General features: G+C 56.2%; 2 protein-coding genes across 3 annotated transcripts; one reads left to right on the top strand and one right to left on the bottom strand.

The window, feature by feature from the left end:
• The first annotated feature begins 582 nt into the window (after window positions 1-582).
• Window positions 583-9,117, top strand: TRIP10 (thyroid hormone receptor interactor 10). Of its 2 annotated transcripts, XM_004441238.3 has the most exons (14): window positions 583-664; window positions 1,842-1,957; window positions 2,046-2,102; window positions 2,899-3,046; window positions 3,132-3,194; window positions 3,385-3,489; window positions 3,580-3,708; window positions 4,316-4,462; window positions 4,572-4,766; window positions 6,203-6,312; window positions 7,900-8,032; window positions 8,251-8,393; window positions 8,475-8,596; window positions 8,709-9,117. In XM_004441238.3, the coding sequence occupies exons 1-14, from the start codon at window positions 641-643 to the stop codon at window positions 8,855-8,857; spliced, it is 1,641 nt and encodes a 546-aa protein (XP_004441295.1). In that variant the 5' UTR covers window positions 583-640; the 3' UTR covers window positions 8,858-9,117. The 2 variants fall into 2 exon arrangements, with proteins under 2 accessions (XP_004441295.1, XP_087281747.1); XM_087425621.1 differs by lacking the exon at window positions 4,316-4,462.
• Window positions 9,015-19,625, bottom strand: SH2D3A (SH2 domain containing 3A). The gene is made up of 10 exons (XM_087425620.1): window positions 19,565-19,625; window positions 16,689-16,825; window positions 15,056-15,405; window positions 14,638-14,699; window positions 12,594-13,081; window positions 12,366-12,481; window positions 12,031-12,205; window positions 11,831-11,942; window positions 10,863-11,048; window positions 9,015-10,026 (listed from the first exon to the last, which is right to left on the bottom strand). Exons 2-10 carry the CDS (start codon window positions 16,755-16,757, stop codon window positions 9,866-9,868), a joined length of 1,719 nt encoding a protein of 572 aa, XP_087281746.1. The 5' UTR covers window positions 16,758-16,825; window positions 19,565-19,625; the 3' UTR covers window positions 9,015-9,865.
• Window positions 19,626-20,801: the final 1,176 nt, after the last annotated feature.

Below are 20,801 nucleotides of genomic sequence, written 5' to 3'. Positions count from 1 at the left end.
CCCGTCCTCAGTTTCCCGGCGATTTTCGGGGGGGCGGGGGGGGGAGAGGCAGGATGCGGTGGGGGCGCTAATGGACCCGGCCTTGGCAGAGGCGCGTCCTGGACAGGATCGAAGTCCTCCCATCCGCCCTGTGGCCGGAGGGACCAGACCATTAGCGAGACGAGTGTAGAGCTCTGGAGCCGGGCCGGCCCGCAAGAGCCGGGTGACCTCAGGTTCTCTCTGCGACGGGGTGGGGGAAGGACTTCTTGGGTTGGAGTTTTAGTGTCTTGGCCCTTTAAGGAATGGTTGAATGGAAAGAGGGAAGGAGGAACAGTTCGGGGCGGGGCACGGGTGGGGAGGATAAGAGGTGCCCGGGGGATTTGGAAAATGGGTGGGGGTCCTTTAAGGGGTCGGTCCGGTGGCCACGTTCCTTTAAAAGGGGGCGGAGCGTCCGCCGGGCCCCGCCTCCTCGGGGGCCCCACCTTTAGGGCGCTGTGCTGGGTTCTGCGAGGTGGAGGCGTGGCTGAGCCTTTGGGGGCGTGGCCTAGTGGGGAGTGGGCGGGGTCGGGGCGGGGCCGGAGCACCGCCCTGCGCTGAGTCTCCTGGCGGGTGGCGGCGGGCGGCGGGGACCGGGCGCGGCTGCGGCCTCGGCGGGAGCAGCATGGACTGGGGCACCGAGCTGTGGGTGAGTCCTATCGGTCCGGCTCCATGCTCCCCCTTCCTGGGGTCCAGACCCCCCAACTTTGCCCCTGTAGTAGCTTAGCGGGGGCTCCGCGCCTTCGCTTCCACCGATCCTTGGAGTCTCCGCTCTCCGCCCTCTCTCGGAGTGTCCCAGGGCGTTTCAGGACGCCCGGGGGCAAAGGGCGACCTTGCAGGAGCGGCGTAGGGAAACTGAGGCACGGGGTGCAGAGTGAGGAGGGCCCAGAAGTCCTGGGACCAGGCCGGGGCGGCCGGGCGAGGTCACCTATTTTGAGCGTCCTGGCTGGGCCAGCGGCTTATCTTACGGCCCCTGGGTCCCTGCCCGCCGCCCGCCTGTCCGGCTGGTGGGGGGGAGGGGACCCTCTGGCCACTTGCAACCCCACGTGGGACCTAGAAGTCCTGACCGCCCTTTCTGTCGCCTCTAATCAACACCTAGGGGCTTGGGACCCTCTAGGGGAGGAGGGGGCTGCAAGGCTCGGCCTCAGCCCCGTCCCCCTGCCCGCCCCAGGCCAGGGAGGGGCCGCCCCCAGGCCGCCTCTAACCTCAGCTCAGGAAGCCCCAGGAATTTCCCCCTATCCTAGCCGGGACCTCTGTCCCCTCCTCTTTCTGGAGGCGGTGGCATCCCTGGGTTCCTGGGTGTAGCGAGGTAACCAGATCCTCCCTCCCTCAACACTGGGATTTCTTTTGGAGGTGCAGTGGAGTCAGTAGGGGAAACTGAGTCACCCATCGGGGGACCCGGCGAAGCATGGCGACCTGGGGGACCTGGTGCCTGCTGCCTGGCCATTCTGGGGCCCCCAAGCCGCAGGGAACCCTGCCCCTCTGGCCCTGACTCACGCCGGGCCGGCCGGATTTTCCGGAATCTGGGGGGAATTAGAAGAGCTGGGGCAGGGGGAGTGGCCCTGCCCCATTCCACACCCCGCTTGGCCGTCCGGAGACGGGGACCCTGCGGTCCGGCTGGGGCCCCGCCCCTGTTCCCTGGCTCTTCCCGGGAAGGGGAGGGGGTTCCCGCCGGTTTCCTGTCTCCCCCCGCGCTGCGCCGGGGCGGGGCCGGGAAGTCACTCCTTCTCGGAGCTGGAGCCTCGAGGCAGCCGGGGCGCCTGGTCCGCAGGCCGTGGGGTCCCAAGGTCTTGACCCCGGCCCTTCCTCGTCCTCCTTCCGGCCAGGATCAGTTTGAGGTGCTCGAACGGCACACCCAGTGGGGGCTGGACCTGTTGGACAGATACGTGAAGTTCGTGAAAGAGCGGACCGAGGTGGAACAGGCTTATGCCAAACAGCTTCGGTGAGACCCTAGGGTGGGCGCGCCCTGGGGCTTGGGGGAGCCGTTGGAGGGCTGGGGGCTCAGCCTTCCTGTCTCTCTCTCCCCTTAGGAACCTGGTGAAAAAATATTTGCCCAAGAGACCTGCCAAAGATGACCCTGAGTCCAAGTAAGGATGGAGAGGGGATGCAGGGCTAGATTTGGGGGTGGAAAGGGGGTGTGGGCTCTAGTTCCTCCTCCTCGGCTGAGCCTCCCAAGCAAGTCCCTCACCTCTCACCTCAATTCCTACCTAGAGATAAGAGCATGGTTGCAGGGTCCAGCTACCTGGATTGGAATCCTAAATCCACTACTTTCTACCCTAACTGCTTTGGGCCATTGACTCAAGTTCTCCGCCTCTGTTTTCCCCCGCCTAATACATGAGGGAGACTCCAGCAGTTACTAAATGATAGACTCTAGGCAAGTGAGTTTGTGCCTCTGTTTTCCTCATCTGTGAAATGGGGATGATGACGATGACCTTGTAGGGCTCAAGGGAAGATTAACCGAGATAATGGGTTAAAACAGTGCCCAGTCTGTAGTAAGTGCGTAGGAACATTTCACTTTATTCCGCATCCCGGGTTCCAGAATCCAGAAAGCTCTAGACATCAAAAGTTTTTCCAGCAACTTGATTGGAGGCAACCTCTGACCTGAACTGACTTGATGGTAATTACGTTAATTACGGTCTTCGTTTTTATCCCAGTTAGTGTGAATATTAATACCTCTCACTGCAAAAATATTTATGGTGTTTGATTGCAGGATGCCGCCCAACCACTGGGGTCATGCATAAAAGTGGTATAAGCATCATATTCCCTTGCTAAAACCCGAAAAATTCTGAGTTCCGAAATGCATCACTCTGGGGTTGGGGGTCAGGGATGTGGACCCGAATTTATCTTTGCTTCCCAATGAGTGTCCGTCCCACCCGTCCCCAGGTTCAGCCAGCATCAGTCCTTCGTGCAAATTCTACAGGAGGTAAACGACTTTGCGGGCCAGCGGGAGCTGGTGGCTGAGAACCTCAGCGTCCGCGTGTGTCTCGAGCTGGCTAAGTACTCGCAGGAGATGAAACAGGAGAGAAAGATGGTGAGTGATTCCCGCCCCCCACCCCCGGGACTTCTGGAGGGTTCCTGCCGCAACCCAGGTGAGCTTATGGCTTCTCTTACCATAGCACTTCCAGGAAGGCCGTCGGGCCCAACAGCAGCTGGAAAGTGGCTTCAAACAGCTGGAGAATGTGAGTTTGTGGGCATGGAGGGTGGTTCTGGCCCCTGATCCACTGACCTTCCCCCTTTGTCTGTGGGTTTCCAGCATGCCCTTTGTCCCACATTTGCTAGGTGACTTCCTCCATTCCCTGAAACCGTGGTTTCCCACCTCCCTACCTCGGGGACGGGGGCTCCTTCATTGTGGTTCTGTCCCCAATACAGAGTAAGCGTAAATTTGAGCGAGACTGCCGGGAGGCGGAAAAGGCGGCTCAGACGGCTGAGCGGCTAGACCAGGATATCAACGCCACCAAGGCTGATGTGGAGAAGGTGCTTGTGGGGTCTGGGACAGGCTTGGGGGTCAGTCAGGGTGAGACGGGGCCAGAACCTGGCAGGAACCCCCTCCCCAATATTCCTCAGGCCAAGCAACAAGCCCACCTTCGGAGTCACATGGCAGAAGAAAGCAAAAATGAGTACGCGGCCCAACTACAGCGCTTCAATCGAGACCAGGCCCACTTCTATTTTTCCCAGATGCCCCAGATATTTGATGTGAGTGCTCCAAGCCCCCAGCCCCACCTTCCCAAAAAACCCCCAAAGTTCACCAACTCCTACCCATTTGTCAAAACCCCAGCTGCAATGTCCCAGTCTCTAAATTGAAAGGGATTCAGAAACAAATAGGAACAGTGAGCTCTGCCTTTACTCAAGCTGTTTTTTTTCTGCCAGGGATATCTTTCTTTCCTTTTGAAACTCCTATTCATTCTTCAAAGCCCCAGCACCAACAACCGCTCTGAAGGGTCTTGAATTTCCCCTCTTCTGTTTCAGCTGCGTATTCCACTCTCTGCTCCAACCCTGGGACGGGCAGTAACTATGCTGGGTTTGCTTTTTCTTCAAAGCCCTGGCTCCGTTGTCACCTCCTTTGAGAAGCATTTCCCAACTCCCTAGGCAAGAGGGCGGTCCTCCAAGTCCCCTCTGAAATCTCCCCAGCCCTGTGTCTCTCCCCTGACCTCACTGGGCTGGAAGTCTCTGTGCTCGATTCTGTGTTTTCCCCACCAGACTGGGCTTGGGGCTGGGGCCAGTGTGGATCTCCATCATGTTTGCGGAGTGACTCATTCTGCTACCGCCCCCTCCGTTAGCACTTCTGTCCCTGTCCCCACAGAAGTTGCAAGACATGGATGAGCGCCGGGCCACCCACCTGGGGGCTGGGTACGGGCTCCTGTCAGAGGCTGAGCTCCAGGTGGTACCCATCATCGCCAAGTGTTTAGAGGGCATGCAGGTGGCTGCGGATGCCGTGGATGCCAAGCATGTGGGTGCCTGGTCGCGGGCCAGTGACCACGGGGTGGGCAGAAGGAGGATCCCGAGGGCTAGACACCTGTCTTACCCCTCACTGTCCCCCCGCCGTCCCCTCCCCGCAGGACTCCCAGGTCCTCATCGAGCTGCACAAGTCAGGCTTTGCCCGCCCTGGCGACGTGGAATTCGAAGACTTCAGCCAGCCCATGAACCGCGCGCCCTCAGACAGCAGCCTGGGTACCCCTTCCGATGGACGGCCTGAGCTCCGAGGCCCGGGCCGCAGCCGTGCCAAACGCTGGCCCTTCAGCAAGAAGAACAAGGTGGGGGCCGGGGCCCTTGGGGTGGGGGTGTGGGTGTGAGCAGGGACAGCGGGGGCCCCCACTGAGTCAGCCGTAGCTGCCGGAACGCTGAGTCCCGGGCAGGAATTTTCCTCTTGGCTGCCAGCCCGGGCTGGAGGGAAGGAAGGCCGCCGGGCGATTGGCCTGGGAGTCCCCCGAGGCGGAGCGGGGGTGGGAGGGGGACCCGTGGCGTCTCTCTGCTGTTTCTCAGGATGCTGGGAGCAGACCTGCTTGTGGGATTCAGGGCTGGGCGAGGGCGCGGGATGCTGGCCCTCGGGACACCCCGAGTGTCTCTCCGTCCTGCCGATGGGTCCCTGACCCTCAGGCTGTTTTTTCTGGGGATTTTTGGCTTTCAATGTCAAGCACATACCTGGACACCCCTGGTTTACACCTTCGACACTCCCCGACGTTTATGCCTTTTACTCTGTTTTATACCCCCTGGTCCCTCTTGATATATTCTTTGATACTCTTTAATTTCTACGTGCACGCCCCGGCTTAAACCCCACCTGTAACCCATCTGATATTTCATGCCTTTGACCCCTTTCTCAGCTTGCCCTTGACCTCTGTGGCCCCATACCTGTCTGAGACCTAGATTCCTGCATGCATCTCCCTCCACCTTCTGGACTGTGAGCCCAGAAAGCTGGGGGGACACAAACATGGGCCTCCCTGCACCCCCAGGTCCCATTCTAGGTACTGGACGTAGGATGCAGGGAACCTGGGACATATGGGGGTGAGGGAGGGATCTGGCCTTCTGGCTCACAGTCTAATGCCCTCCCTGCCACCTCCCAGATTTTTGTGTTGCTCTCTGCATGCGTTTTCTGTGTGTGACGTGGATCTTGAGTTGTGGTTTTCTTACCGTTTTTTTTCTTTTCTCCATTTTGTTTTTTCCTTTTTTCTTTATTGCGTCCGTCCATCCGTCCGTCCATCCTTATTCTCTCCATCCTCCCACTCCTCCTGATCCATCCCCTCCCCGGCCCCCGTCGGTAGCCGCGTCCCCCACCCCTCTCCCCCCTGGGGGGCCCCCTGCCCTCGGCAATGCCTAACGGACCCCCGTCCCCCCGCTCCGGCCTCGACCCCTTGGCCATACTGAGTGAGATCAGTAAGTCGGTCAAACCGCGGCTAGCATCCTTCCGCAGCCTTCGAGGCAGCCGTGGGGTAAGTGAGGCCAGCGGGGGAGGAGGAGGGGGCAGCCCCAGCCCGCCCAGCGGCCGGGTGGCGGGACCCTGGGCTCGCTTCCTGCCGCTGGCTGGGCCCCCTCCTCCCATTGCCCGACCAGGACCCGCTTCGCTCCGTGCATGGCTTTGCCCCCCAAGAACCTTGGGTGGGGAGGAAGGTGGACTTGTGTGTCTTAGGAATATCTTGGAGCCTGGAAGCTCAGCCTCCTTGATCCCAAACTCAGTCCCCTTCCCACCTTACAGACAGTGGTGACCGAGGATTTTAGCCACTTGCCTCCAGAGCAGCAGAGAAAGCGGCTTCAGCACCAGTTGGAAGAACGTAATCGGGAGCTACAGAAGGAGGTCGACCAGAGGTAAGGTGAGGGGGTGGGCAGGTAAGGAACAAAGTAAAATAATCAATGAATTATATTGAAATGGTCCTCAAAAATCTCCCCCCAGCAAACCCCAGACCCCGATGGTTGTACAGGTGATTCCTACATGTATAAGAAACAGTTACTTCCCATCTTATACTTTTACCACATGTATAAGAAACAGTTACTTCCCATCTTCTACGAGTCATTCCAGCAAACAGAAAAAGAGTAAAAGCCGCCAGCTCATTAAAGAGGCTGGTAGAATCTCAGTTCCAAAATCAGTTAGCAAGAATGCAAGAAAATAAAATTACGGGCTCATTTGACTTCACTTATAATCTTAGGCGCAAAATCGTAGCCAAGCAAATACAATGACGTATTAAAAAATAACACACCACGTGGTGGGGATGGTTGCACAACAATGTGAATGTACTTAATGCCGTGGAACTGTACACGTAACAAAGGTCCAAATGGGAAATTTTATGTTATGTATATTTTACCATGATAAAGAAAAAATAATTTAAAAAAAAAGACTTCAAAAAAATATATCATGTTCCGTTGGGTCTTATCCCAGTAATGCAAAGATGGTTCAATATCAAAAAATCTATCCATCTCATTCACCACATTATAAGAAAAAAAAAAAGCATATGGTTATTCATTTAATAACTCAAACCCTTAAAACCTTAACAATAAAAAATCAGCCAGAATAAAAAAAGGAAATCTTTACTCAGTCTTTCCAGGCAACAAGATCCTCTTCCCAGTGCTCTTACATAATAGGAACAATGTTTGCCACTTGAGGACAGGCGGCCAAATTATATTTTGCCATTTGCACAGAACCTCCTGTACAAAACGGCTTTTATTGGTGTCAAGTTCCATTCAGAACTCTGTAGCTGCTGAGTTTTTATGGTGCAGGGGTTAAGGCTTTGGCTGCATGCTCTGGAGTCAGGACAGACTGGCCTCGAATTCCAGCTGTTTTGCCTGTCTGTGCCTCAGTTTCCTCATCTGTAACAGGCACCAGCTGTTAGGACTGGAAAGAAGCTGAACCCAGGTTTGACATATTGCAAAGATCTATGCTTGTAACCATTACTGCCTGTATATATAGATGTGATAATAATAACGTCTAGCATTTATAGAGTGCTTACTGTATGCCAGGCATTATTCCTAATGCTTCACATGGATTCGCTGGAATTCCCAAGTTTTCCTGAGAGACTGAGCAGATGTAGGATCCTGACTATCTTGTTTAGTGCCATATTTCTGATGCCCGGAACAGTATGTGATATGCAGTAGGTACTCAATATGTGTCTGAATAAATAAAGGCACTGTTCTAATCTTCACAGCCACTCACATGAGGTAGATATATCATCCTCATTTTCAAGATTAGCATACTGAGACAGAGTTTCAATAACTTAGGCCAAACTCATACAACTAGGAAGTACCCAGACTGGGATTTGACCCCACACACTGAAGCACCAGCATTCGAGTGTTCACCACTGTCCTATCTTGTTATTTGCTTCTTGAAGCAAAGCCCATGTTTTTTGCTTGTTAAATCACATGGGGCTGTTCCTTCTCGTCTGTCTGTCTGTCTCGTCCTAGGGAAGCCCTGAAGAAAATGAAGGATGTGTACGAGAAGACGCCCCAGATGGGGGATCCTGCCAGCTTGGAGCCCCGGATCACAGAAACTCTGAACAACATCGAACGGCTGAAATTGGACGTGCAGAAGTATGAGGTCAGGGAAGACCCTGGGGAGGGGCGGGGGCCCGCGGGCCTGGCTGAGTCACTGCCCGGGGGAGTGTTGGGGGGGGGCAGGGTGGTGTAGGGGGGACTCCAGCTGTTTCTCATCACAGCCTTGGGTGTGCATGGATGATCTCAGGGAACCTCCGGATCCAGAGTAGGCTGACCCCGGAGCCCTGCCCTGGAACTGACAGTATAGTCCCCTCTTCTCAGGCTTGGCTGGCAGAAGCTGAGAGCCGGGTTCTGAGCAACCGGGGGAACAGCCTGGGCCGGCACGTCCGGCCTCCAGACCCCCCAGCCAGTGCCCCCCCAGATGGCAGCAGCAACAACAACGCATCACAGGACAACAAGGAGAGGTAAGCAAGGAGGCCAAAGTGGATCCGGCCCTGGGACCCGGGAGGCCTGTCCTCCTTACCTGCCTTGCTCTCCCCAACCAGCTCTGAAGAGCCCCCCTCGGAGGAAAGTCAGGACACCCCCATCTACACGGAGTTCGATGAGGATTTTGAGGAGGAGCCCGCATCCCCCATAGGTCACTGTGTGGCCATCTACCATTTTGAAGGTGAGGACAACTTGGGTGGCCCATGAGTTGCTTTGTGGGGGGAGGGGTGTCTGGGTCGGTTTTGCTTAAATTCGCCTAAAGCAGACCTGAGCCCACCACCACCCCATGACAGGGTCCAGCGAGGGCACCATCTCCATGGCCGAGGGTGAAGACCTCAGTCTCATGGAAGAAGACAAGGGCGACGGCTGGACCCGAGTCAGACGGAAACAGGGAGGTGAGGGCTATGTGCCCACCTCCTACCTCCGGGTCACACTCAACTGAGACCTGCCCGAGGCGGGAAGAAGGGGGCTGTTGGCTGCTGCTTCTGGGCCACGGGGGGCCCCAGGACCTACGCACTTTATTTCCACCCCCGGTGGCTTCGGCTGAGACCTGTGTAACCTGCTGGCCCCCACCCCACTCCTCACCCCAAATGGATCCACTGTGCCTTCCACCATCGATGTACATACTCATGTTTCAAATCTTTTCTTCCTGCCGCTCGGCTAGGGCCATTTTTGTTTTATATAAAAAAAAAGTTATATAAAGCTCTTGGAGTCTGAGCCTTATTAGATTTACATACTGGGGCTGGACATTCAAATACCACCTGCCTGACGGGCCACACGGGGAATGACTAAGGGAGGTGAACTTGGGCACACCTGGGACAAACGCTGCCCCTTCCTGGGATTGGTGCTTGTCTGTGACTCTAGTTAGTATAGGGAGAAGGGTGCCAGACGTCGTCCCTTTGGTGTTCATAGCAGCTTACTGAGAACAGATAGGGTTTACTGAGCACCTACTGTGTGCCAGGCATTCTCCACCCAGGAACACATTTAAATGTGGAGTTTTAATCCCCACAATAACCCCTCGAAAGTATATAATCTTACTTTTATGTTGAAGGCAGGCACAGAGAGGTCAAGTGATCTGCTAGAAGTCACACGGCATTTTAAAGACATTTGAACGCTGGCTTCTTACAGAACTGCTAGTTCTCTTATCATTAAAAGGCACAGGTTCACCACTGTGGGATGTGTGCCTAGGGGTGGGGTGGGGAGTGGGAGAGGGTATCCAGAACTTCCAGACACCCGGGACTCTAGTGCGCTGGAAGCTGCCCCCAAGATTCGTGTCCATTTTGGGGGAACAGGGTGGGTTCTTGCAAACCTGGCCTCCCTCCCTTCTGTGAGGCAGGATGCGGGTCCCCACCCCTTTTGGCTGTGTGAACAACCTGGGGTGACTTCTTGGTCTCCCGCCGGGGTCCCCTGAAGCCTGGGTCTCGCAGGGTGAAGAAGAGGGTCTGCGCTTTCAGCGGTCAGGCTCCAGGCGCTGCGACAGGACGCTGAGGACGCGCTGGAACTTCTCGAGACGCGCGGCGCGGGGCGCCCCCGCGCCCCGGCTCCCCCAGAGCAGCCTCCGCACGAAGCCAGTGGTCAGCGCCTCCCTCAGCTCCGGGTTCGGACGGAATCCTGGAAGCAGGGCCAGGCGGGCTGGGGGAGTGGCCCTGGCGCCTGCCTCGCCCCTCCCCGCACCTGCCTTCCCTGGGGACTTTGACCCAGCAGGGGCCAGGAGGGTTTCAGCTCCAAGCACTCTGGACGACTGCGCGGGGCTTGGGGGCGGGGGCTCCCGAGTCTGCAGGAGTGGGGTGGAGGTGGGCTCTGCCAGGGTGCATGGGGGCGGTCTGTTCTATGGGCGAGATGCTGGGGGGCCCACCTTAGGGGCAGTGCCTGGAAATGGAGCCGCCCCAGGGGCGGGATTTGGGGTCCGGGCCGCCCCGCGCGGCAAATGCGAAGGGAAGTTGGGTCATGTGGGAGCGAGAGGAGGGCTAAGGTCGCCAGCGAGGGTGGGAATGACCCAGGTAGGGGATTCTGGAGGCTGCGCTGCCCCAGAACAGGACGGAAGAGTGGCTCTGAGCGCAGAGGGGGCGCTGTTCTCCTATCAGGTTGAAGGACTCATTTTGGAGGGAGCTGGGCGTTCTTGGGGGGATCGAGGTTCCCGGGGGGCAAAACCAGCCCAGATGGGAGAGTGGGAGTAAGACCTCGTCCCTGGGTAGGAGCGTGGCTCTGGTGGCGGGGCCGCCCCTTTTGGCGTGGAAGGCACTATTCCCGCCAACACTGCTGGTAGCAGCGCTTGCTTGGGGCGAGAACCCTCTGGGTGCGGGGCTGTCCCAATTTGGGTGGGACTCTGGGAGGCGTGGCAGGAGGCTCTAGTCCCTAGCCCGGTGGGTTTTTGGGACCCGGTTAGAGCATGCGGGGTGCTCCTAAAGTCGGGACCCTCTGACAGCTGGCGCAGTGGGGGCGCTCACCTCGCAGGCGCCCGGCCGCCGCCTTGCGGAATTTGGGCGCGTCCCGGGCCATCTGACGCGCCCCGTGCAGGGTGCGCAGCAGCCGCTCGCAGCTCTCGTCTAGCGGCCCCGGGAGTTCCTCGCCCTCTAGCAGGCGCACCGCGGGTGCCACGTGCGGCAGGGCCACCTCGCCGGGGTCGCAGGGTCCTGCGGGGGGAAAGGGCTGGGCTGGGCTGGAGTGAGGGCAAGGGGCAGGGCCTAGGGTGAAGAGGGTGGGATATGGGGCCGAGGCGGAGCCTAGGACAGAAGCGACGGGCGGGGCTTGGGGCAGACTCTGAGGCTTGAGCCCAGGGCAGAGCTGAACAGGGTCAAGGGCGTGGCCTAGGCCAGGGGCGGAGCCTAGGACAGAGTCAAGGCGGGGCCTAGGCGTGGGGTCCAGGACGGAGCCTAGCGCAGGGGGCGGAGCCTATGACCGTGTGGGCGGGGCCTAGGCGTGGGTCCAGGACGGAGTCTAGCGCAGGGGGCGGGGCCTAGGGCCGGGGCGGAGCCTAGGACAGAGTCAAGGCGGGGCCTAGGCGTGGGGTCCAGGACGGAGCCTAGCGCAGGGGGCGGGGCCTAGGGCTTGGGCGGAGCCTATGACCGTGTGGGCGGGGCCTAGGGATGGGGTCTAAGAGGGAGCCTGGCACAGAGCGGCGGGGCCTAGGGCGAAGAGGGAGGAGCCTATGGTGAAAGGACCGAGCCTAGGACAAACAGTTGGCAGAACATAGGGCCACAGTGGAGCCTAGCGCGGAAGCAAGGGGAGGGGTTTGGGAACAGGCTCAGAGGCTGGAGCCTAGCACAGAACTGGACCTGAGTCAAGAGCCGGGACAAGGGCAGGGGGCGGAGCCTAGGGCAGAGTGAGGGCGGGGCATAGGAAGAAGGGGGCGGAGCCTCTGATTGGAGTAGGATTCTGGTTAGAGTTGGTGTGGGGTCCAAATGATGCCCCTTACCGGCGCCCTCGTCCAGCGCTCGCATCAGCGGCTTCAGCTCCTGCTCGAAGGCCAGCGCAGCCTCGGTGTGGCTCCTTCGGAGCTGCCGCCACGTGTGTTCCAACCGGGACACCTGGGGGAGGAGACCTGAGCTTGCCTCCTCTCCGCTCGTCCCCATCACTTACGCTCGGGCTTCCTCGCCAGCCTTGCTTCCCACGCACCTGGGGCATGAGCAAGGCGCCCATGACGGCGGCCAGTCCGGGCAGGTCCCCCGCCGCCCCTGGCCGCAGCGCCAGCGCCAGCTCCACCAGGCCCCTCAGGGCGGCCGCGCGCTCCTCCAGAGGCCCCGCGCAGCCCAGCACCGCCAGCGCCCCGGCCAGCGCCAGCACCTCGTGCCTGCAGAGGCGGAGGGCAAGGGTCTGGGGGCAGTGGGGAGGTTTGTAATGCGGGGGTGAGGGGGCACAGGAGGTGGCATTGCCCATCCCCCCTCGTCCCTGGGGGGCCGTGAATGGGGGGGTGATTTGGACACCCTGGGGATTCCAAGTGGCTGGCTCACCTCTCCAGCAGTTCCAACCTCAAGCGGTGCCCATGGGGAAGGGTGAGCAGCTCCAGGCCAGAGGGGACCCCCATGGCGTCCCGCTGGGCCTTGGTCACTCCCAAGAGGCCTGTGGCCTAGAGGCGGGTGGAAGGCAGTGGGAAGGATAAGTGAGCAGTGAGTATATGTGTGTGAGGTGCATTAGGCCCTGCTCTGGCTTCAGCCCCTGCCTGGGGAGGAGGGACTCACCTGGCAATCCACCAATAGCAGGTGGAGGGCAGTCTTCCCAGGATGGTGCTCCAGGAACAGCCCACGGAGAGTACGCAGGACTTCAGGTTCCAGGGGCCGGTTCTGGGGGCCCAGCATGCAGAAGGGGTTGTCAGGGGGGCAGAAGGAGACCTCAGCCTGTGGTCTTGAAAAACACCTGTTCTCTTCCTCCTTCTCCTCCTCCTCAGCCTCCCACCATAGGGCCTCTGGCTGTGGGTGGCTGTGGCCAGCGGGTGTTCCCTGGGCACTGGGTACTCGGGGCACCAGCTCACAGTACGTGGGGGGACGTCCAGAGGCATCGGGCAGCATCAGGGAGGGTGTTCGAGGTGGCTTGGTTGGTGCCTTGGCATGAAGCTGCCCATCGGAGGCCCTGAGGCTGTCAGCAATGGATGCCAGGGGAGCTGGGGTCTTCAGCAACACAGGGTCACTACCCGTCCGAGGCAGGGTAGATGCAGGCACAGCGGAGGCTCCTAGGGGTCATCCAAGGGGGGCGAAAGGGGTACACAGAGAATATAGCTGGGTGGGGTCGGGGGGCTTCATGGCCTACCACCCTCCTGGTTTATCCACTTATTCAGCCAAAAATTGGGTATCCCAACCTATCTTGGTGCAGCTTCAAATTTTAACAATTTCACCGGTATAAATGCTACACACTTACCAATGGTTTGAAAATGAACTTTCTCTGACACTTACGTAGTTTTACGAATTCTGAATACTACATTTTACATTTGAAGCTTTTGTTTTTGCCCCTCTGATTGAAGATGGTAAGCCTTGACCGTACAAGATTAAAATAAAAAATAGATTATTTGAAATTCACAAAAACTACATGAGCATCAAAGAAACTGAATTTATCAAACTTTCAAATGATGTCTTCTGTTAAGTTTGTGGCCTGTTTACTTCTGAGGTTATTAGAACTTAAAAGTGAACCCAGACTTTTGGGAGACTATATTTAGCAAGTCTTTAAATAGACCCTGTTAATGGGGTGTAAAACCTTCCCATGGTTCCCAGTTCACTCTGAGTGAGGGCCAAAGTCCTTGTAGTAGCCAAAAAAGCCCTCACAATCTGAGCCTCAGATCTCTCTCTGACTTTCCCTTCACTCCCACTGCTTCAGTCACACTCACCTCGTTTTGGTTGAAGGAGCAGTTCAAACTCTTATTCTGACCACAGGACCTTTGCACTGGCTGTTCCTTCTGCCTGCGCCACCTCTCACCCCCAGTTATCCACATCATTCCTTCCCTCATCTCCTTCAGATCTTTCTCCCTTGGGCCTTTCCTGACTGCTACTTAAAATTGTCATTCTCACTCCAATCCCTATACTCCCAATCTCCGTTACTCTGTTCTGCTTTTAATTTTTACCCCCAAACATACGTAATTGACATATTTTTGTTGTTCATGATCCGTTTTCTTCTAGCAGGATTTTGGCTCCACTGGAGCAGGGATCTTTGTCTTTCTTGTTCATTGATGTGTCTCAGCACTTAGGATGGTGCCTGGCATGCAGTGAGGGCTCATGTTGAATGAGGGGGGCAGAGGAGATGGGGCAGATGGAACAGACAGGAAGGGGGAGTCCTCCTTTAGGTAGGATAGTCAGGGTCAGCAGCTTTGAGGAACTCACATTAGATGAGAAGGAGTCAGTCAGGAAAAGATTGGGGGAATGGGCTTTCCAATGGCCAGAACAGCAAGTGCAAAGGCCCTAAGGCAGGAATATGAAATATGAAATATGAAATATGAATATGAAATATGAAAGGTTCCAGCAACTGAAAGGAAGACCGTGTGATTGGAGTAAAGAGGGAATGCGGCAGGAGCTGTTAGAGAGGTCAGCCATGGTCAGAACACATAGGGCTTCTTGGAATAATCATAAACCCACATTTTTAAGCACCTGCAAAGTTCCTGTGTGTTTTTAAATCACGGTGACAACTTTAAGAGCATTATTGTCGCCATTTTCCAAGAGGTTAAGTTACATGCCCAAGATCGCTCAGGCAGTGAGTGGCAGAGCAATCTCTGAGCTGTGTGCTGTCCTGGTAGACCCTCACCTTCTCTTGACTGTCCCATGTGCTCCAAGCCTGCAGGCTGACTGTCACTCCACTTCCGAGCCCTGGGGGACAGACATGGGGACAATGTGTAGCCCTACCTTGAGCAGGGAAGCCCCCACCGATGCCCAGAAACCCCTACCTCCAGTCACTCAGGTCCAGTGGATCTCAACTACGGTGCTCTACCCCCAAGGGACAATTGGCAATGTCAGGAGACATTTTTTGGTTGTCACAACTGGAGGGTGGGGCAAGGAAGATTCTATTGGCATTTAGCGGATGGAGACCTGGGTGCTGCTCGACATCCAGCAATGCACAGGCCACCCACAACCAAGAATGATCCATCTGCAAATGTCGATAGCTCCGAGGTGGAGAAACCCCGGGGGTGTTGGGTGTCATTGGGACAGAAGGAGCTAGAGAGCACCTGAGCGGCTCTGTCTGAGCTGGGCTGTCTAGGAGGGTGTCCTCGCTAAAGCTGCGTCGAATAGGCTCCTGCCGCGTCACAGGCCTGGAGGCCACAGCCCCTGTGGCCTGGGACAGTGGACGCTGGCCGGTCACGTAGCTGCGAACCAGGGCGGGCAGGCTTGGAAAACGTTCATCCTCCAGCTGAAAGAGTGTTGTGGGCCGGCCTGGCCGGGGACGCAGGGCCACACGGAGCACTTCGAAGTGGAGGGCCAAGCCCCGCCAGCGGCAAGAGATCACAGGGTGGCCCCCACGGGACCCAGACGCACGAACCAAGAAGTCACCATCTTGCTGAAGGAGGGCCTCTGCCTTCTGGGGATGGAGGACAGGGAGCAGAGGGCTTAGGTATGAGCCCAGATCAGCAATTAACAGTAACTCCCTACCTCCACTCCCCAACTCAGGAAAAGCCACCCGAGAGACTGGGTAGTTTTGCACCAAACCATTTTCCCTTTTCCCGTGGGCATACCTCTGGACTGCATTTCCCAGGCTCCCTTGCAGTTAGAGTCATCATGCGCCACGATCTGGCCAATGGGATGAGGGGAATGTCCAGACCTGGCCCATAAAACCCTCCTGCACAATCCTACAGGTTCTGTCCCCTATCTGTCAGCTGATATTCCCAAAGCCCTGGGGGATGGCAGAGCCACAAGATGAAAAGGGCTTGGGTCCTGATTGATTGACATCTTGGGAATGTTTGTTATAGCAGATAGCCAACGCTGACTAATGCAACTTGCAATCTGAGTAAAGGCACTGGGCTTGCTATGCAAATGTGGCTTCAAGAAAAGCCATTAGCTGGATCCTTCCAAACAGATTGTGGCCTATAAATCCTCCTTTATAAAAATACTCAAGCAGTTTTATGCCAGCTGTGGCGGCTGGTGCTAAAACAGGGGCTGAGGGCCATGACGCCAGAGACAAGGCAGAGCTGGTGATGGGGGCTGGGGCCTGAACAATACATGCAGTGGACACATGTCGAGCCCTATTGTATGCCAGGCACTGCTTTAGGTGTAAAACACATGAACTCATTTAATCCTTTAGCAAGGTTAAGAGGTAGGTACCATGATCCTCATTTTACACATGGGGAAACTGAGGCCCAGAGAGGCCAAATACCTTGCCCTAGGTCACACAGGATGTAAGTTGTAGGGCTGGGATTTGAACCCAAGATGTCTGGCGCTAGGGGGTGGGTTTTAACCACTAATCTACACTGCCTCTCATGATTTCACTCCTGGGGGTGATACTTGAGCTGGAGACGAGGGTGGGGAGGCATGGAGTGAGAGGGAGATGGGGCCCTGGTGGCCACAGGTGCCTGGGACCCAGAGAGAGAGACAAGCAGAGCCAAGGGGTGTTTTGAGGGGGCATGAAGACCCTCTTCCATCTCCATCACCCTCCTCAACACCATCCCAAAGAAAGCGATAATTTAAATATAAGGAGTGACGTGCCACACCAACCACGCTTCAAGACAGTCTCCAGTCCCCCAGCCACCCCCTCCAACAGACCTTGACCCTAAGTCCCTCATCTGGGACCCAGGAGTCCCCAGTAAGTCAGGGGCATGACAGGCTCCCCATCAGATGGTGCTGAGGCCCTGCAGGAGGCAGCCATACCTGGCGGGACAGTGGGCCGTGGTACCAGGGTTGGCCAGCAAAGTCCTCTCCATCCTGTGGCACCTGCATGGAGTTCTTGGGGGCAGAGGGTGCAGGGGCTGAGCTCTGTACTGTCAACAGGCCTCAGTCTTCCGCATCTGTAAAATGGGAACAATTATTCCTGCTTCCTGAGTGGCTGGGTCGGCCCTTCCATGTTCCTCTTGGTTTTGGAGACAGTAGCCCACATCCTATCAACCTTAAAATGCAGCTCTCTCTCTCAGAGTATGTATATGTATGTGCCTATATATATAATATAAATTTTTATACATACTATATAAATATATATATCATATATTTGTAAATATATTATTTATTATATTATATAAATACATATTATATTTTAAATTAAAGTTACTCACAGTCAGATTTTATTTATATATCTATGCCAGATATATAAATATGCCAGATATTTATATTTATATACCTATGCCAGATATATTTATATATCTATGCCAGATTGAACATATTTTATATATATATATTTATTTACATTTATATACATGTATATATGTATGTATGTATATATACATTTATATATATATATATAAAATCGGGCTATGAGTAACTTTAATTTAGAATTGGCTGTGATTTAATGGAAACAGTCATGCATTCACCGGGATTCTTGCAAAGGGAGAACACCTATGCATTGCTTTCAAATGTACAGTAACGCCATTTTTATACAGATCACATAATGCTATGTTTGGTAGAAATTTAATTAATTCTCTCAAACCAATATTTACAGGGTGCCCGCTGTGTGCCAGGCACTATTCTAGGCACGAGAGACCCAGCAGTGAACAAAACAGATGGGAATCCCTGCCCTCGGGGGGCTGCAGTCTAGGGGGCGTGACGGTGGTTAAGAAAACAAATAAGTGGATGGAGGAGTAGATCAGAGAGAGCTAAGCAGAAAAACGAAACCAGTGATGGGATATGAAGATTCAAGTGGTGCAGTTAAATTTTTCTATAGGAAAAAAAAAATTTCCATAGGGTGGCCCAGGAAGGTGTCACTCAGTGATGACTGGAAGGATTTTGAGGGAGCGAGCCAGGTGGCTCTCTGGGTGAGAGAACATTCTGGGCTGGGGAGTATTTACTTGACTAATGTCCATACCTTCTTAGCAATCTTTGTGCACACTCAGCATTCTTAGGATGTAAGAAAATCTAACCCATACCTGGCTTTCCAGTGGAACACCATTTTTAAGGAGGTTAAAAGGTCACATTTTTGTAGAAATGTCAGCAAACAGCAATTTTATATTTGCAGATTCTTATATTTTTGGAGCCGACACATTTCGTTATTATTATGGTCAAATTTAGGTCTCAGATACTTTGGGACTCCCATGATCATCTCACAGGCCTCAGGCCCTGTGTGTGTCAAGTGGCTGGTGGAGAAAATTCGCCTTGGGGGGGATGGGAGGGAAGGAGGGGGTCTGCGTCTCACTGCCCCCTACCCCCCAAGGTTTTCTGAGCCTGGAGCGGTCTGCAGAGAAATAGCACCAGGATTCTTATGTCCTGAGTCAGCCCAGGCTGAGCGCCTGAAAAGGGCAGGAAGTTCCCAGACCAGCCCTAGGTGGCTTCAGGGGCAGGGAGCTGGCTCTAGGCACTGCATACCTGAGTGCCAGGTGTGTCTCCTGGAAGCCTGTGTACTTCCTGTTTGTCAGCTGCACTAGGACAGGCCTTCATCTTAAGAGTCCCCCAATTCCAGGTACCTCTGTCTCATGCCCCCCTGAGTGGGTGTGGAGGTGCACCACTGACAAGGCTCTGGTTAGTTCGGAGGGAGCTCAGGGTGGGCACAGGTCAGCCACAGGCCGACTAAATCATTCTCCTGCTCTATGCCTTTTGGAATAATCTCTGGATATTTGGGCAGGAAAAGGAGGAAGGGGGCAGAATCAGGAGAGGGGGTGGGGTAGGGGCAAGCACGGAGACAGGAGGGAGGGGATTATTTATGCCCTACAGACCACATACATGTGCACACATTTGCAGGGGGGCAGCCACCTGCACGTGGGCACGTGGACGCAGGTGGACACAGAGACTGAGACTTGACCTTGAGCAAACACTGACTGAGCCCTGACTGAATGCCAGGCGCTGTTCTAGACTCTGGAGATAAAACGATGGATGAGACGGAGGCCTTGCCCTGTGCCGTCTGGTGGGCAAGACACTCACAAACAAGCACACAATGAATGAAGAAGATGATGTCTAAGAGTAATCGAAGAAGGTGATGAAACTGGGAGCTGTGAAAAAGAAGGCTGGAGGGGACAGGCTACTTTGGCGTAGCCAGGAAGGTCTGTCCCACCAGGTGACGTTGGAGCTGAGACCTCAGCAAAGGAAAGGAGACAGTTATGCAAAGATTTGGAGAAAGAGCAGTCCAGGTGGAAGATACAGCAAGCGTAAAGGCTGGGAGGCGGGATGGAGCAAGGAGTTGAATGGAGAGGGCAGTGGGGTCAGGGAAGCCGGCAGGGGTGAGACCGTGCAGGAACTGATGGACCCCGAATTTTCACCTTAGTGGGATGGAATGGGGGCCATGGAAGGCAGGGTTTTAAGTGAGGGAAGGGCACCATCTGATTTGTGGTCTACAAACATCGCTCAGGCAAAAGTGGAAGCAAGGCGGCTTTCCGTGTTGCACAGGAAACATGCTTAGAGGAGCACGCCCAGGTACGCCCAGGTACATGGACAGGCGTGACGCACGGCGACCCAATCAGGCACCTGGCGACCCCTTCTGCGTTCGCGGACGCGCGTGGACAGACGCCCAAATCCTCCCCGCGAGCAGGTGGTCCCACCTGGAAAAGAGAGGACTCCTCACCCCAATAATTCCCTGGTCCTGGATCCGCCCGGGGCCCCTCACTCACCTGGGCCGGGACCCGCGGAGCTCCCGAGAGGCTGGGGCCGGACCGACGCCTGAGGCTCTGCGGCTCCGGGCCCCTCCCTCCCCGCCCCAGCCAGGTCCGGCCTTCCCCGGCCGCGCCTGGTGGCAGCCGAGCCCAAACACCTGGCCCCGCCCCTGGAAACCACGCCCCTACAGACCCCGCCCCCTTCGGACCCCGCCTCCAACTGTAACCACCCAGGCTCTAGCCCCGCCCCCTCGTTCCCGCCCCGCCCCCTTAGAACCTGTCTTTGCGCTAACCACGCCCCTTTAGATGACACCGCCTTCCCCGTAGACCACGCCCCCTTGGGAACTCCGTGCGTCCGGTCCAGTGGGCCCCGCCCCTTTATAACGTCACCCGCCCTCCTCCGACTGGCCACGTCCACTTAGCTCCAGGCCCCTTTCCGAGCCCCTCCCCTGAGAATTCGGCCCCTTGGTTGCCCTCAGGCTGGCCCTCGCACCCTTGGCCCCTTGGGACGGGGGAGAGTGATGTCTCCTCTCCTGGTCCCCCAGAGTTCCGGGCGGGGGCGGGGCGGCCCCTACGGGCTCTCTCGCTCGGCAGGGGGTGGCGGCAGCTGTGACGTGGAGGGGTGCGCTTCCTCCAGGCCGCCCCCCGGGGTTTCCGGGAAAGGAACCCCAGCCGAATGTCAGGTTTTGTGGAGACAGATGCGGGAACACACGACCGCTTCCTCCAGTGACAGCACGATGGAGTTGAGCTAGACTCTGGGGGGACATGGGGAGGGAAACATTCAGGTGGTTTCCCAGCTGGGAGGAAAGGAGGCGGGGAGGGGGCGTCCGTCGCGAGGCCTGGAAACAAGCATAAGAAAGGTTGGGGGCGTCTGGATCGAAAGAGACGACTCTCTGGCCACGTTTATCGAAGGCTCATCACAATAGCAACGGTATTGAAAGCGGTAGCCACAGCCAACATTTATTGAACGCTTACTGTATGCCAGCACCGTTCTGCTTGCTCGATCTGCCTCAGCGCATTTAATTTTTACACAGACTTCTCAATGAGGTAGCGACCATTTTCATCACCCCCATTTTCCAGAGGCAGAAACTGAGGCCTGGGGCAGCTCAGCCATTTGCACAAGTTGCCCCGGCGGCTTGCGAGGGGTCGAGGTGGGAGGCAAACCCGGAGCCCTGGGGCGTCATCCTGTCTTCCTCGCCTTCGCCTTTGCAGTTCCATCATCTCTGATCCCTACCGTATTTCTAAACAGTGAAGG

This window comes from Ceratotherium simum, chromosome 39, assembly GCF_057802395.1.
Source record: "Ceratotherium simum simum isolate JZ-2026a chromosome 39, ASM5780239v1, whole genome shotgun sequence".
NCBI lineage: Eukaryota > Metazoa > Chordata > Mammalia > Perissodactyla > Rhinocerotidae > Ceratotherium > Ceratotherium simum.
Note: the sequence above shows the minus strand (reverse complement) of the source record. Positions and strands in the feature narration are given on the sequence as shown.